Genomic DNA, 17,500 nt, shown 5'->3' on the forward strand with positions numbered 1-17,500 from the left:
CATCTAATCTACAGGATAAGCACCACCCCATCTAATGTACAGAAGAGCACCACCCCATCTAATCTACAGGAAGAGCACCACCACCCCATCTAATCTACAGGAAGAAGAGCAGCACCCCATCTAATCTACAGGAAGAAGAGCACCACCCCATCTAATCTACAGGAAGAGCCCCACCACCCCATCTAATCTACAGGAAGAAGAGCAGCACCCCATCTAATCTATAGGAAGAGCACCACCACCCCATCTAATCTACAGGAAGAAGAGCAGCACCCCATCTAATCTACAGGAAGAGCACCACCACCCCATCTAATCTACAGGAAGAGCACCATCACCCCATCTAATCTACAGGAAGAAGAGCAGCACCCCATCTAATCTATAGGAAGAGCAGCACCCCATCTAATCTACAGGAAGAGCCCCACCACCCCATCTAATCTACAGGAAGAAGAGCAGCACCCCATCTAATCTACAGGAAGAAGAGCAGCACCCCATCTAATCTACAGGGAGAAGAGCAGCAGTAGAATGCAAGACGCTTTTAAAAGGCAGTCACGCCTGAGCCAGTCCAAGCAGAAATACTAACTAGCTCCTAACGAGGGCAATAAAGGAAATAGTAACTAGCTCCTAACGAGGGCAATAAAGGAAATAGTAACTAGCTCCTAACGAGGGCAATAAAGGAAATAGTAACTAGCTCCTAACGAGGGCAATAAAGGAAATAGTAACTAGCTCCTAACGAGGGCAATAAAGGAAATAGTAACTAGCTCCTAACGAGGGCAATAAAGGAAATAGTAACTAGCTCCTAACGAGGGCAATAAAGGAAATAGTAACTAGCTCCTAACGAGGGCAATAAAGGAAATAGTAACTAGCTCCTAACGAGGGCAATAAAGGATGAGGGTGAGCAGAGCAGGCCGGTGGTGCAGCCTAATGTGTCCAGCTGACTCGGACTCTGAGGCCACAGAGGCGTTTGAGAGGGAGTTTAGCGCAGACGTTTGAGAGGGAGTTTAGCGCAGACGTTTGAGAGGGGAGTTTAGCGCAGGCGTTTGAGAGGGAGTTTAGCGCAGGCGTTTGAGAGGGGAGTTTAGCGCAGACGTTTGAGAGGGGAGTTTAGCGCAGGCGTTTGAGAGGGAGTTTAGCGCAGGCGTTTGAGAGGGAGTTTAGCGCAGACGTTTGAGAGGGGAGTTTAGCGCAGGCGTTTGAGAGGGAGTTTAGCGCAGACGTTTGAGAGGGAGTTTAGCGCAGGCGTTTGAGAGGGGAGTTTAGCGCAGACGGACGTTTGAGAGGGGAGTTTAGCGCAGGCGTTTGAGAGGGGAGTTTAGCGCAGGCGTTTGAGAGGGGAGTTTAGCGCAGACGTTTGAGAGGGAGTTTAGCGCAGGCGTTTGAGAGGGGAGTTTAGCGCAGACGTTTGAGAGGGAGTTTAGCGCAGGCGTTTGAGAGGGGAGTTTAGCGCAGACGTTTGAGAGGGAGCTTGGCACAGACGGACGTTTGAGAGGGAGTTTAGCACAGAAGGCCCTGGAGAGACCCCGAGACCAGACGCACTGCACAGACTTTTGACTTTGATAGAAGAACAGAGGGATTTTAAAAATAAAGACTCAGTCCTGACAACAGGACACATCAGATCAGATCTCACACACACACACACACCAGATCAGTGTTACCCCAGCTACTCTCTACCACTGCTCTGAAGTCGGTCAGTAAGAGAGGGCCACTTACTCCTTGAGCGTCTCGTAGCCCTGCTCCTTGTACTGGAGCTCCTGCCGCATGAAGGCCAGATCCCTCTTCAACTTCGTCACCTGAGGGGGAGGAAACACAGAGAAAATAGCACCTTTACTGTTTTCATCATCAATAGGTGGAGTTGTGCTAATGCTACCATTAGAATCTGTTGAATGAAATAACAGGTCTAAATTCTATAGTAGAGCCCATCTATATGCCCCCATCTATATGCCTGCCCCCCCCACACACACACACACACACACACACTTTAGCAACAGTGTGATCCAAAGGCAGGATCTAAGGGCAAGTGATTTCACATTCCACAGCACATGTGCTTAGTATTACACAAGGTGTCATCACCCTCCAATTTGGGTAAAATAAACACGTAAGCAGTCAAACATTGACAGAATATGAGGGAGAACGAGAGAGAGAGAGAGAGAGAGAGAGAGAGAGAGGGAGAGAGAATAAGAGATGCTGTTTTATCTTGCGTAACGGTAATATTTGATGATACACACCCTACTTTTTGCAGTCACTATCTCAGCTTTGAGGATTTCTGGGTCATACTTGCTGCTGGAGGAAGATCTGGAATTTACTGTAAGAGAGAATGAAGGAACCAGATAAAGAGAGAGAGAGAGAGGGGGGGGGGGGGGGAGAGATAAGGGGAGAGATTATGAGTAGAGTGTTGGTGCTCTCCTCTCTAGCTGAGATATCTCCTCTGACACGTCTGATCCAATCTGAAATCTCATCAGAGCACAACCACTCATCTGACAAACTAGCTAACAGGATTACAACAGCAACTCCTCAACTCAGGAGAGAGCAGGACACACACACACGCACGCACACACACACGGTAATCACGCAGTGTGTATTTGAAATGTTTGGACAGCTTTGAGGGTATCTGTAATGAACTTGTAAGTGTGATGCAGATTCATGTCAGCTCACTATGGGCACGCACACACACACACACACACACACACACACACAGACTCACGGCTGGTCTGGGAGGTGGACTTGTCCCTCCAGGACTGGTGCAGCTGCTGGTACTCATGCTGGGCCAGCTCCAACCGCTGCTCCTTGACCTGGTAGATCTGGCGCTGGGCGCTCAGGGCCTCTTGCGCCACCTGCAGGTAGTCCTCCAGCATGTGCTGCTGCTCCCGCTGCCACTGCACGCGCGGGTCCTCCAGCTGGGTGCTCTCTGGGGGGGGGGGGGGGGGGACAGGTCAAAGGTCAGAGGTCACGGAGGAGAGAGAGGAGAGTTTGACAGACATACAGGGAAGAGGAGGAAGAGAATGCATGGGGAATGAAGAGAGGAGCAGTGAAGAGATATGAGGAGGAGCAGAGAGATATGAGGAGGAGCAAAGAGATGAGGAGGAGCAAAGAGATATGAGGAGGAGCAGAGAGAGATGAGGAGGAGCAGAGAGAGATGAGGAGGAGCAGAGAGAGATGAGGAGGAGCAGAGAGGAGTAGAGAGAGATGAGGAGGAGCAGAGAGGGATGAGGAGGAGCAGAGAGGAGTAGAGAGAGATGAGGAGGAGCAGAGAGATGAGCAGTAGCAGAGAGATGAGGAGCAGAGAGATGAGGAGGAGCAGAGAGGAGTAGAGAGAGATGAGGAGGAGCAGAGAGATATGAGGAGGAGCAGAGAGAGATGAGGAGGAGCAGAGAGAGATGAGGAGCAGAGAGAGATGAGGAGGAGCAGAGAGATATGAGGAGGAGCAGAGAGAGATGAGGAGGAGCAGAGAGAGATGAGGAGGAGCAGAGAGATATGAGGAGGAGCAGAGAGAGATGAGGAGGAGCAGAGAGATGAGGAGGAGCAGAGAGATGAGGAGGAGTAGAGAGATGAGGAGGAGCAGAGAGATATGAGGAGGAGCAGAGAGATATGAGGAGGAGCAGAGAGGAGTAGAGAGAGATGAGGAGGAGCAGAGAGGGATGAGGAGGAGCAGAGAGAGATGAGGAGGAGCAGAGAGAGATGAGGAGGAGCAGAGAGGAGTAGAGAGAGATGAGGAGGAGCAGAGAGAGATGAGGAGGAGCAGAGAGAGATGAGGAGGAGCAGAGAGATATGAGGAGGAGCAGAGAGGAGTAGAGAGATGAGGAGGAGCAGAGAGATATGAGGAGGAGCAGAGAGGAGTAGAGAGAGATGAGGAGGAGCAGAGAGGGATGAGGAGGAGCAGAGAGGAGTAGAGAGAGATGAGGAGCAGAGAGAGACGAGGAGGAGCAGAGAGAGATGAGGAGGAGCAGAGAGATATGAGGAGGAGCAGAGAGAGATGAGGAGGAGCAGAGAGATATGAGGAGGAGCAGAGAGGAGTAGAGAGAGATGAGGAGGAGCAGAGAGGAGTAGAGAGAGATGAGGAGGAGCAGAGAGGGATGAGGAGGAGCAGAGAGGAGTAGAGAGAGATGAGGAGCAGAGAGAGACGAGGAGGAGCAGAGAGATGAGGAGCAGAGAGAGACGAGGAGGAGCAGAGAGAGATGAGGAGGAGCAGAGAGGAGTAGAGAGAGATGAGGAGGAGCAGAGAGGGATGAGGAGGAGCAGAGAGCAGTAGAGAGAGATGAGGAGCAGAGAGAGATGAGGAGGAGCAGAGAGATGAGGAGCAGAGAGAGACGAGGAGGAGCAGAGAGAGATGAGGAGGAGCAGAGAGATGAGGAGCAGAGAGAGACGAGGAGGAGCAGAGAGAGATGAGGAGGAGCAGAGAGGGATGAGGAGCAGCAGAGAGGGATGAGGAGCAGCAGAGAGGGATGAGGAGCAGCAGAGAGGGATGAGGAGGAGCAGAGAGAGATGAGGAGGAGCAGAGAGATGAGGAGGAGCAGAGAGATGAGGAGGAGCAGAGAGATGAGGAGGAGCAAAGAGGAGGTGAGAGAGATGAGGAGCAGAGAGGAGGTGAGAGAGATGAGGAACAGAGAGGAGTAGAGAGAGATGAGGAGCAGAGAGATGAGCAGTAGCAGAGAGATGAGGAGTAGCAGAGAGATGAGGAGTAGCAGAGAGGAGCAGAGAGAGATGAGGAGGAGCAGAGAGAGATGAGGAGGAGCAGAGATGAGCAGTAGCAGAGAGATGAGGAGTAGCAGAGAGAGATGAGGAGGAGTAGAGAGAGATGAGGAGGAGCAGAGATGAGCAGTAGCAGAGAGATGAGGAGTAGCAGAGAGAGATGAGGAGGAGCAGAGAGAGATGAGGAGGAGCAGAGAGATGAAGAGGAGCAGAGAGATGAGTAGAGAGAGATGAGGAGGAGCAGAGAGATGAGGAGGAGCAGAGAGATGAGGAGGAGTAGAGAGGAGTAGAGAGATGAGGAGGAGCAGAGAGAGATGAGGAGGAGCAGAGAGAGATGAGGAGGAGCAGAGAGAGATGAGGAGGAGGAGCAGAGAGAGATGAGGAGGAGGAGCAGAGAGAGATGAGGAGGAGTAGAGTAGAGAGAGATGAGGAGGAGTAGAGAGATGAGGAGGAGCAGAGAGATGAGGAGGAGCAGAGAGGAGTAGAGAGAGATGAGGAGGAGCAGAGAGAGATGAGGAGGAGCAGAGAGAGATGAGGAGGAGTAGAGTAGAGAGAGATGAGGAGGAGTAGAGAGATGAGGAGGAGCAGAGAGATGAGGAGGAGCAGAGAGATGAGGAGGAGCAGAGAGATGAGGAGGAGCAGAGAGATGAGGAGGAGCAGAGAGGAGTAGAGAGAGATGAGGAGGAGCAGAGAGAGATGAGGAGGAGCAGAGAGAGAGATGAGGAGGAGTAGAGAGATGAGGAGGAGCAGAGAGGAGTAGAGAGAGATGAGGAGGAGCAGAGAGATGAGGAGGAGTAGAGAGGATTGGGTAGGAGGAGAGGGAGATGGAGGAGAAGAGGCCAGGGAGTGAGAACACAGGAGAGAGATAAGGAGGAGTAGAGAGGAGGTGAAAGAGATGCAGAAGAGGAAGGGGCAAAAAATGGCAGAGCGATGAGGTCAGATCATGAGAATAAGTGAGAGGAGGCCAGGGATTGGGTAGGAGGAGGGGAAGATGGAGGAGAGGAGGCCAGGGATTGGGTAGGAGGAGGGGAAGATGGAGGAGAGGAGGCCAGGGATTGGGTAGGAGGAGGGGAAGATGGAGGAGAGGAGGCCAGGGATTGGGTAGGAGGAGGGGAAGATGGAGGAGAGGAGGCCAGGGATTGGGTAGGAGGAGGGGAAGATGGAGGAGAGGAGGCCAGGGATTGGGTAGGAGGAGGGGAAGATGGAGGAGAGGAGGCCAGGGATTGGGTAGGAGGAGGGGAAGATGGAGGAGAGGAGGCCAGGGATTGGGTAGGAGGAGGGGAAGATGGAGGAGAGGAGGCTGAGGTTTCAGGTGGGGCACAGAAGGAACAAGGAGGAGAAAAAAAAAACATGTGGAGGCGATAAGATGGTGACAGGACAGGCAGCCGAGATGCGAGAGGGAGGAGAGGAGAGGAGAGGGGAGGAGAGGCCTCTGTTCCTCTCCCCTGCTGTTACAGAACAGACACGTCGACTTAAATGGAATACTGAGAGCCATGTTGAACATGGAATGCGGCCAAACTGAGTGGAACATGGAATGCTGGGACTGAGAAACTCTAGAACATGGAACGTGCCTCTGATCGCAACATAAGGAAAATCTCAGAAGGTCTGCTGACCATTGTGACACATCAAATCTGATTAGGATAAATGCAGAGGCCAAATTTCCCTCACAGGATCAAAAGAGTATATATATTTATACAAATGTCAAGCATGCATAACTACCCACCTATGGTGATTAAAGCACTAGACCTTTTCCATAAAATAAGAAATGTAGTCTCCATGCCATGATGGATGAACATGGAAGGAATTTTGAAAGTCAGCCAACACTATATAAAATCTTATCACTGTATCATGAAACATTCATGCAATAACGTCTATCTACGTGCGTAAGATGACATGGATGACAAGCCTGGACTGAGAGCAATTTGTCAAATGGAGTATTAAAGTCTAAAGCCGCAGCTCTGGGTAGCCCAGCGCAGCTCAGGTCCGTGGTCAGAGCTCCATCTGAGGGAGATTACTGTGCGTATGCTCTCTGGAGGACTCAGCATTCCCATCATGCCTCTCTCCTTACTCACTGGTATTGTGGTCCACATAGTAGGCGCCCACGCTTGGGTCGTACACCTCCTCCCATCCCACCGGCAGCTCGTCCCCGATGCAGTCTGCAAACGACAGAGGCTTGGTTTGCCTGGGGAGGAAACACAGCTACAGGTCATCACCAACGCAGGGGCCAAAGGTCACGTTTACATGAAAGGACGGATCCGAGAATGAGGATCCGAAGAATCAAAAAAGAAAAAAGAAAAAATCATTGTCTACCCCATGCAAAAATAAAAGTATATTGGCTAGTCTATACAAAACACCATCATACTGGCTAGTATATACACAACATCATCCTATTGGCTAGTATACAAAACATCATCCTATTGGCTAGTATACAAAACATCATCCTATTGGCTAGTACACAACATCATCATATTGGCTACACTCACTTTGTTTGTGTATGTGTTTGTTAGTGTGTGCATCTCTGAACTGTGTGTGTGTGTGTGTAAATGAATGTGAGAGTAGGAGTGAATGAGTGCGTGTGTTTGTGTGTGTGTGTGTGTGTGTGTCCCAGGAAGGGAGGGGGGGTGTGTTGCTGCAGAATAATGGCCTGCATTCACCTCACCGGGCGCTTGCTAAAGCAACAATAGCCGGAAATGGGGGACTGTGACATTCCACCAGCCCAGTCAACAAATCGCCTGGAGGTTTCTGCGGCAACGCACTCGGACACTCCAGCCGCACACAGCCCAGAAAGCCAGAGGACCACAAAGAGCATCCCTCCACAGCCACTTTATTAACAGGCCCAGCCCAACACGCACACAGCCCAGAAAGCCAGAGGACCACAAAGAGCATCCCTCCACAGCCACTTTATTTACAGGCCCAGCCCAGACCAACAAACACACACTCAATCCTAACTCTTACCACACTGATATGGGTACGTACACACAGACACAGACACACACACACACACACACACACACACACACACACACACACACACACACACACACACACACACACACACACACACACACACACACACCTTAAATGGGTGCTCTGGAGTGGCTGATCCCCTCCGTTACTCTGAGTGACTCTGCAAATCCACATGCCATGCGGGAGAGACCATTGGAGCCGGAACATTCTTTTCAGACAAGTCATCACACTGATACGGACTCTTATCTTAAAGCTCTACTTTAATTGTACCCAATGTATTTATTTAATTGTACCCAGTCTCCTTCAACTCAAAGGCTTTCCTGTAGCTGGCTGACTAAGTGTGCGTGCACGTGTGTGTGTGTGTGTGTACGAGCTACGAGGTGGCTGTACAAGCTGTGTGTGTAATGTGCATGTCCTGTAGCTGGCCCAGTCAGTCCTGTAGCTGACTATGAGCTGTGTCTGCCAGTCAGTCCTGTAGCTATGAGCTGTGTGTGCTAGCCAGTCCTGTAGCTGACTATGAGCTGTGTCTGCCAGTCAGTCCTGTAGCTATGAGCTGTGTGTGCTAGCCAGTCCTGTAGCTGACTATGAGCTGTGTCTGCCAGTCAGTCCTGTAGCTGACTATGATCTGTGTCTGCCAGTCAGTCCTGTAGCTATGAGCTGTGTGTGCTAGCCAGTCCTGTAGCTGACTATGAGCTGTGTCTGCCAGTCAGTCCTGTAGCTGACTATGAGCTGTGTGTGCCAGTCAGTCGTGTCTGTGTCTGGCAGGCAGGTTGGGGAGCAGTGCAAACTGAACTGGCTCCCTTTACAACATGAATAATGGAGGGGAGGGAGAACAGCCCCCCGCGGCTCATTCTAAATTTAACTCAGCCGCGAGGAAAGCTCCCGAGTGCGTGCGCACACACACACACACACACACACACACATACACACACACACATACACACACAGCACATTGGGGTAGAGCTCATCTCCCGGCCCAGTAAAATCCTCCTTGCTTCACAATTTTCCCTCTCTTCTCCCTTCTCTCCTCCTGAATCCTCTGTTTCCATCTTTTCTTTTCCATCCCTCCATCCCTCCATCGTTTTGCTATCCACAGCTAGGTCGGTCACAATATTGACATTTTTGTTGACATGGAAACCATTCTGACGTGAGACTTTCTGTTTCATTTCGGTCACTTTCTCTCCGTTTGTTTTGATGATGAGCAGAGACAGTTCTTACCGTTATGCAAAATGATCTCAGTGAGCTAAAATAATCATGTTCAGGTGATTACGTAACGACTTGTGACAGTCCTATCCACAACACCGATGCAATATTCATCCCTCTCTCTTAACCCTCACCTCTTCCCTTTACTCCTCGCGCTCTCTCTCTCCTGTTCCCTCAGATCCATTACTGCCCTCACACATCTCCTCTCTTTCCTCAACTCCATCCTCCGCTTCCTCCTGAGATACACCACATCCTCTACTTTTCTCTCTCTCTCTCAGAGTGTCAGCTTGGCAGTCTCCGCACACACACCACAGGACAGATCACACACACACACACACCACAGGACAAGTCCCCCAAGTGTGAGAGAAGCTTTTCCATCACACACACACACCTCCACGTAGAATGGTTTTGTGGTTTTAAGATTAGAGAAAGTTTCCCTGCAAAACACCACACCTGTGTAAACACACACCACTGCACTGTGACATCATCTATGCATGCCACCCCCCCACCCCTGCCCACTACATACACACCTGAAACCATGCATGCACACACACACACACACACACACACACACACACACACATATGGGGTGTCCGTCTGGCACTCTTAATTAAGCACTTAGTGGACAGTAGCTGAGAGTCAGGGGGGTGAAATCCCAAGACACCACAGGACAGGCGTCTCCACACACACACCACAGGACAGGTCACACACACACACACCACAGGACAGGTCACACACACACACACAACAGGACAGGTCACACACACACACACCACAGGACAGATCACACACACCACAGGACAGGTCCCCCCAAGTATGAGAGAAGCGTCTCCACACACACACACACACCACAAGTGATTGGTGAGGGCTGGGGTAGGGACATCTCCACAGATACCATCACGACGACAGGTAGAGGAACACATTCCAACCCAAACACATGCACTACACACACACACACACACACACACACAGAATAGAGATGACTTCATCGCAGATGATGACAAGCCAAGGGTCTCCACAACTGATAACACCAGAGCAAGAACACAGAGAGAACAGAAGTCTGACAGGAGATAACAGAGAGGGAGAGAGAGAGAAAGAAAGAGAGAGAGAAGGAGAGCTTTAAAAGAAAGAGAGAGCGAGAGAGAGAAGGAGGAGAGCTTTAAAAGAAAGAGAGAGAAAGAGATAGACAGAAAGAGCGAGAGAGAGGAGGAGGAGGAAAGCTTTAAAAGAAAGAGACAGAGAAAGAGAGAGAGATAGACAGAGAAAGAGGAGGAGGATAGCTTTAAAAAGAAAGAGTGAGAAGAGAAGGAGGAGAGCTTAAAAAGAAAGAGAGAAAGTGAAGGAGGATTATAGGAAAGACATGGAGAGAGAGAAAAAAAAAAAGAGAGAGAGAGAGAAAGTGAGAGAGAGTAAGTGAGAGTGAAAGTGAGGAGGGGGAAAGACAAAGAGAGAGAGAATAAGGTGCATGGTTGTGAAGGCCCCATCACAAACCACACACACCACCCTAGCTGAGACACAGTGGTCACTGCCCTGGTGTGGCAAGCTCTCTCTGTGTGTGTGTGTGTGTGTGTGTGTGTGTGTGTGTGTGTGTGTGTGTGTGTGTGTGTGTGCAACACGGCGTCCGCATAGCTAGCCCGTGAGTCATACACTCTGAGCGGAGCTGCGGGCGCTGTCCCCTGTCCCCACACACTCGCTCCTCAGCGCACAGCTCCCTCAGCTCGTGCACACACACACACACACAGGCACGCAGACACACACACACACACACACACACACTCGCACGCAGACACACGCACACACACAGACACACACACACACACGCACGCACGCAGACACACACACAAACGCACACACACACACCGTGCTGTTTGCCTGCCCTGCCTCCCTCCCGTCTGCCCTGATAACATTCCTTTCACCTGACGGAATGTTTATGAGCAGTCATCACCATAACCGCAGCGGAGCCTGTACGAGGCGTGCCAGGCGTGCAGGCGAAGCGCGCCAACGCTCCTCGAGACACCCGCGAGGTCACAGCCTCACGTCTCGCCACGTCGCATCGCATCACGAGGCTTTCAGCAGGTGACCTCCACCGAGAAAACTGATCACGAATACAGTACGTCAACGGAGTTCATGAACAAGAGGGCATTTACGTTCCAAACGCACCATTCACTTCATATCATACAGTTCCTCTGAGCAGCAGAGGTGATGCTATAATGCATCCGCCCACATAGCAGCCAATACTGAAACTAGTCCATTCATCTAGAGAGTGCCTGCCCACTCCCTGGACTCAGTCCATTCAGCGAGCCCTGGACTCCTCCATTCACCTGCCATTCACCTGCTCTGGCAAATAACTAACTAACTAATTAACTAACTAACTAACTAACTAGAATGAACCCAGATTCATCTGCTATTCACCTGCTATGGGAAATAAATAACTAACTAACTAACTAACTAGCATGAAGCCAGATTCACCTGCTATGGGAAATAACTAACTAACTAACTAACTAACTAACATGAACCCAAATTCACCTGCTATGGGAAATAACTAGCTAACTAACTAGCTAGCATGAACCCAGATTCGCCACATCAACAGTGAGCTACTGCGCTGCTGAGCACTTTAATGGAGTTCGAGCTGTGACACAGGTGACCAATCAGAGGCCTGAGACAGACGGACAGGCAGACAGGTGTTGTGTTGCAGGAATGTGGTCTGGCCAGGGCTGCTGCCCGTAACACATTCACCAGCTCAGCTCAAGGGATCACATTGTTTCTGCAGCAAACAAAACTCAAGAGGTTGGTGTGTTGGTGTGTGTGTGTGTGTGTACTCGTCTAGCTGACAGTGTGTTCTGGCCACATATATGCTGGAGAATGGCGTGATTCCTGTGAGGTGTGTGTGTGTGTGTGTGTGTGTGTGTGTGTGTGTCCGTGTCCACAGCTGAGGATCCTGTGCTCTCTGGATGACTGGACCTAAGAACAGAGTCTAAGAGTCTTCACCTCATTATTTCCCCCACAACCAAAAGACCCAGGACTGACAACGCCAGAGTCATTTAGCAACTTATCAAACATACATTCTTGATTAGAAGTGGATGTATGATGCACTGTCTTTAGTGAGCAAGACTAGTGTGGACATGGGAAGAGTATATATGACGCGACGCACTGTCTTTAGTGAGCAAGACTAGTGGGAAGTACATGGGAAGCTAGTGTGGACATGGGGACATGGGAAGCTAGTGGGGACATAGGAAGCTAGTGTGGGAAGCTAGTGTGGACATAGGAAGCTAGTGTGGACATGGGGACATGGGAAGCTAGTGTGGACATAGGAAGCTAGTGTGGACATGGGAAGCTAGTGTGGACATAGGAAGCTAGTGTGGACATGGGGACATGGGAAGCTAGTGTGGACATGGAAAGCTAAGCTAGTGTGGACATGGAAAGCTAAGCTAGTGTGGACATGGAAAGCTAGTGTGGACATGGGAAGCTAGTGTGGACATGGGAAGCTAGTGTGGACATGGGAAGCTAAGCTAGTGTGGACATGGAAAGCTAAGCTAGTGTGGACATGGGAAGCTAGTGTGGACATGGGGACATGGGAAGCTAGTGTGGACATGGGAAGCTAAGCTAGTGTGGACATGGAAAGCTAGTGTGGACATGGGAAGCTAGTGTGGACATGGGAAGCTAAGCTAGTGTGGGAAGCTAGTGTGGACATAGGAAGCTAGTGCTGCTTTGTTTACATTATGTTTTTTTCTTGCACTGCATACAGCACAGGCTGAGGCCACATATCTGTGGCCAGGGTCATCTCCTGAGCTTAGGCCCCATCCCTCACACACTCATGCCCTGCCCAGCTCGCTGTCCTACCCAAAGAGGCTAAAAAGTCCCCAAAGACGGAATGTTTTTTTTAGAAGTGAAAGCCATTCTCTTCTTCACTAACTTCTCTCCCACCTGCCTGCAGCTCAGCACACAGAAGGGAGAGGAGGGGAGGGGAGACAGATGGCTTTGAGATAGCAGCACCTGAGGGGATACGCACAACTACCGCAAGCAAGACTCACCTCTTAGCATCACAACACAAGCAACAATCAATCAGACTAATGGCCTCCTTACACCAAACAACTTTGACAAGATTTTGGGAAAGATTCTTGAAAGATTGTAGTCTTTTGAGTAAAGCTTGAATGGGGGGCATTAGTTAAAAGATTCCAATCTTTCAAGAGTCTTTCCCAAATCTTGTCAAAGTTGTTTGGTGTAAGGAGGCCAATAAGATTTCTCAGGATTGCACTAAGGAATCAGTGGCACTTGCTGAGATGCATAGCCTACACACCGGCCTCATCCCACAGGCCTAAAGCAGCCCGGAGAGGGACCCAGGAGACCAGAGGAGGCCCACTGATGGAGGTCATTTTCACCAGCTGCTTAAAGTGCACTAGCCCTTCAGCCGGGGAGTTTTGAACATTCTAATTCTAAGAGAACGTTCTGTTCCGCAACAACGTAAGGTTCTAAAATTCCATGTTAAATTCAACGAAGCCAGATATTCTTTAGAACGTTCAATTTCCAACATTCCTGTGCCGGCTCAAGGCCGGCCGTTAGTGCACTTCAACCTGCACAGTACCAATGAAGGGGGTCTGGAGAGTGCCACGGGTTTTACAGTCATGCCTCTGCAGGGCATAGCACAGGTCAGATCACATCTACACACTACAAGCCAACACCACTTCCCATGCGCTTCCTGCTCTCTCTCTCCTCCTTCCTCTACCACTCTCTCCTTCTATCACTCTTCCCTCTCTTCCCTCCTTCTATCCCTCCTCCCTCTCTTCCCTGCTTCTATCACTCTTTCCTGCTCTCTCCTCCTACCTCACTTTGACCTAGTACTTATAATATCTCTTATTATCTAATACAGTATTGTGCTGCAGTATTGTACTGCACTAAGGTTTCCTCTGCACTGCGCTTTGAATAGTATTCCTCATTCTGTATGTGGCTTTGATTTAAAGTGCCTGCTAAATGAGTACCTGAAAATGTAAATCTGAGTGGAACACACACCAGTCCTGTGGCCTTTGATATCTAACGCACACAATAAAGTCTGATCATAAAAAAAAAAAAACTGTCCTTTTCATTCATAGCCTGATAATCTTTAGATACATTCATGAACACTGAATCAACATTCTTGGAATAGGAGACCACTTCTTCTAGCACAGTCCATGTTAAATGGCCCTGCGAGGAATTTGACTTAAAACCAAAGCCTCAAAAGTCTTAATAATCTGAGGAATTTGTGCATTAGGCCAACAGAGTGATTTTGTTTCAAAGTCCGTCCGCCTCGAGTTACTGGTTAAAAGGGACGCATGCTGTACGATCCTGAGGCTCTGAGTCCGAAACAAAAGTATGTAGGCCGGTAAAGCAAGACTGGGTTTAAGCGTCTTACATAAAACGATGGCAAATGGTCCTATAGAAATATGCTCAATGGAGGAAGAAATGGTCTTCCTCTGTAGCGCATGGGCAGGAACGCACAGATTGTGCGGCCTGCATGCATGGGGTGTGTTGTGAAGGGTCCGGGACAATGCTAACAGGGCAAGCGGTGTGGTCCCCGGTCAGACTCACCTGTCTCTCGGGTCGATCCAGCTTGTCGTGTGATTGATGTGGTCAATGTAGTAGACTTTCCCGTCAAAGTCTCGGGCCTCTTCCCAACCCTCCGGCAACGGTAACTCCTTCCTGGGCATGTCAAACTAGTCTCCATGTAATTTCCTCGGGACGTGTGTTAGAATAAGTGGAAGTCCAGTTGTCTCCTGTTTTGTGATAAATCTAATGCATATGTTGAAAACAGCCTTGGTCGTCAGCGCCATGAATTAGTTCATGAGACGAGCGGTTTGATTTTCAACGCATTCATCCTCAAGCATTCATCGTGTCTGATGCATACGGTCCATGCAGCCGTACAGTTAGACCCTTTTCGTTTCTTAAAGATTCTACACGTTGCATGTTCTCCGTTGTACGATGTGATAAAATGTATCAAATGATTTTCCATCTGAAGACACCAATAGTAACGGAACCGTTTCCATAATAACTTTTCCAGTGCACCTGCGCCTTACTCCTAGAACAGGCTAGGCTACCTCAGCCACATCGAGGCATCACGGCTAGTCGAAATGTTACAATGTTGCAAAGGATGACACATGAAACACTGTTGCGAGATGAGGTAAATACACTACTTTGATTTGACGGGCACTGGACGTATCCGAACGCAAACATGGGCTACTGGTCTTTCGGACATAAACGATGGACAAACTTGGCAGTAACTTTTAAAGCGGGGTTCGCACGAGCTTGCACCCGTTAGCTAATGCTTCAGAACATGAATGAACCTAATATTGCGCCGCAAGAATCCATAAACATATCACAAAGGAGAGAACTAACGCAACCTATTTAAACAATTCCGCAAGTGGCAACAACATTTCTTGAATATTTAAAAACCCTCTCTACATTTTCGTCCACTGGCCACCATGTTTAGCAGACGACAGCAGGGCTAGCGCGCTAGCTCCATAACATTCTAAGAACCTCCCAAAACAATTGCTCCAAATTCACGCAGCATCTGTCACCAGCATCCTCAATAGTTCTTATTTTTACAACTATCGCTCGATTAATTCCAGGAAAAGTTCGTGAAGGGGTAATTCCTGTGGTGTTGGGGTTTCCTTTAAGTGCCCGTAGTTTCCCTGTACTCCGGCTCGGTCGGTCGCGATGCTGCTGGATCAATTACGTCAAACAGGTGATGACCGTAGTGCACATAGGAAATGCGACCAACATTCATGCTCATCCCTCTGGCCTTGTGGACGGTTTCAGACTTGTATGAAGGCATTATGTAGATCGCGTTTGCAAAACATAGTTCCCATCCAATTTGACAAATACTGATTAACACAGATTAGCCTTCTCTGATAATCTTTTATTTTAGGATAGGATTAATTGATGTTTCCACAAGACAACACGAAATAAAGTGTATGATAGGCTCTGCCTCCCACTGATCATTATGGCCATCATTATGATGATTATCATTCATCAAACTTTCTCTCTACATGTGAAACAGGTTTAGGCTATAGGGCCACGGAACCATTGAAACAACCTATCAGTGCATATTGAAATAAAGCGTGTGTGTGTGCGCTCAGACCAGGTTAATTACTGTTTATCAAGCATGTGCTCGGAGATTTTATTTATTTCTGAGATGCCATTGGCTGTGGGAATAGGCAGTAGGCGCTGTGCTGCTGTGTGAGCGAGTTATACAGCATTCCTGATATATGCAGACCATTCATCCACTCAGCCCAGCAGAAGAGAAGGATCGGCTGATTAGACTACAGGCAAAAGACGAGTGTTGATCACATCATCTAATTAGTTGAGGTAGCCTACTGTAGTGTATGATCTGTGGTCTAGATAAACAACATGCATTAAGTGACGAAGGGTCTGGAAATAGTTTAATTTAATTAAAGACGAGTTTCCCATTTCCATTCGTCTTGGAGACATTTCCAATTCCCTCTTTTCTCTGATGCCGATAGTCGCTGACCAGTCGGACCGCGGCTGCTAGGCGCCTTATATCTGTCAACACAAACAAGGGAGGGTCACGTGAAGCGATAGTCTCACCAACCCTTGGTTAGAAACCTTGCAGTTGGCATTCTCGAGCTGACTGCGTGCCACCGCCGCCCAGCTGTGTCTCACATGGTTCTGCTCCGCCACATCTCCATCGCGCTGACCGCGGCGGTGGCCGCGTTTGGGTCAGCGCTGTTTATCGTCCTGAGTCATATTTTCAAGAGGCAAGTATGGACACCAGAAACGAAGTACTACGCGATTCACGAGGTGAGTGTCTTTGCGTTCTGTTCAAAACACTTTCGTTTTTGTGTTACTGGTGGTGAAAAATTAAACTAACGTTAGCAAACCACCTTGTCAGAACGAAATGCATCGATTCAAGGAACTTCTCTGACATGTTGATAGGGTTTTACGGAAGGAAAACATAACCAGCCCTATACCAACCGGGAAGAAGTCGGGAAAAAGAGCCACGTCGGAAGGTTATCGCAACGAACCATTTAAATGCTTCGTTGATTCAGCAGACGTAGATGCGATTGATGTATCTGCAGTGGCAGATCCAGAACGTCTCCAAATGTTTGGCCATAAACCTTTACATTTACGCGTGCTGAAAAAGGCTGGATTGCTTCATTATGTCATCCAACATCAGAAATTGTAGTCTCAGAAAAAAAGACTTCTTTCTAACTTTAATAGCAAGAACATGTGACGTTCTAGTTCCATTTTCAATCGATTATGTAAAAAACACTGTGGGGTATCCCAAATGGATGTGCGTAGCCAAATAAACCTGTTGCAACTGCGTTGCGCCTGGTGTTCATTTCTCTTCTCTGACACGGTAATAATTAGTTTCCTGCAGAGCAATCGTGTAAAATAGATCAGTCATGCAGTACTGGCAGAAATAGGCCATGTCAGACGACGACAAAACACAAGTTGCAGCTTTTCAAAGCTGAGTGAGTTGGAGTCTTGCTGTTAACGTGAAGCTTATAGGACCGCGTGAATACACACTGACTGTCTGTGTCTTCTTTGCATATCTGCAGTTATTGCAGACTTGCTATAAAGGTGTGATCAGACAGTGGTTTTGTTGTCAGATGCAAATAACTTAAACTCTGATGGAAACATAAAACAAACTGGAAAC

At 48.9% G+C, this 17,500-nt stretch overlaps 2 protein-coding genes across 2 annotated transcripts in view; one reads left to right on the top strand and one right to left on the bottom strand.

The window, feature by feature from the left end:
• The window catches only part of wwc1 (WW and C2 domain containing 1), a 51,908-nt gene extending 36,233 nt beyond the window's left edge, over positions 1-15,675 (bottom strand). Inside the window, exons 1-5 of the mRNA XM_042092587.1 lie at positions 14,413-15,675; positions 6,753-6,862; positions 2,696-2,899; positions 2,220-2,296; positions 1,705-1,784 (exon numbers count right to left, since the gene is read on the bottom strand). Coding sequence (XP_041948521.1) covers positions 1,705-1,784; positions 2,220-2,296; positions 2,696-2,899; positions 6,753-6,862; positions 14,413-14,531 — 590 coding nt within the window. The 5' untranslated portion in view covers positions 14,532-15,675. The remainder of the gene's footprint in view (positions 1-1,704; positions 1,785-2,219; positions 2,297-2,695; positions 2,900-6,752; positions 6,863-14,412) is intronic.
• Positions 15,676-16,013: 338 nt separating this feature from the next.
• arl10 (ADP-ribosylation factor-like 10) overlaps positions 16,014-17,500 on the top strand; it is a 5,825-nt gene continuing 4,338 nt past the window's right edge. Inside the window, exon 1 of the mRNA XM_042092666.1 lies at positions 16,014-16,641. Coding sequence (XP_041948600.1) covers positions 16,504-16,641 — 138 coding nt within the window. The 5' untranslated portion in view covers positions 16,014-16,503. The remainder of the gene's footprint in view (positions 16,642-17,500) is intronic.

This window comes from Alosa sapidissima, chromosome 5, assembly GCF_018492685.1.
Source record: "Alosa sapidissima isolate fAloSap1 chromosome 5, fAloSap1.pri, whole genome shotgun sequence".
In the NCBI taxonomy this organism is placed as follows: Eukaryota; Metazoa; Chordata; class Actinopteri; order Clupeiformes; family Clupeidae; genus Alosa; species Alosa sapidissima.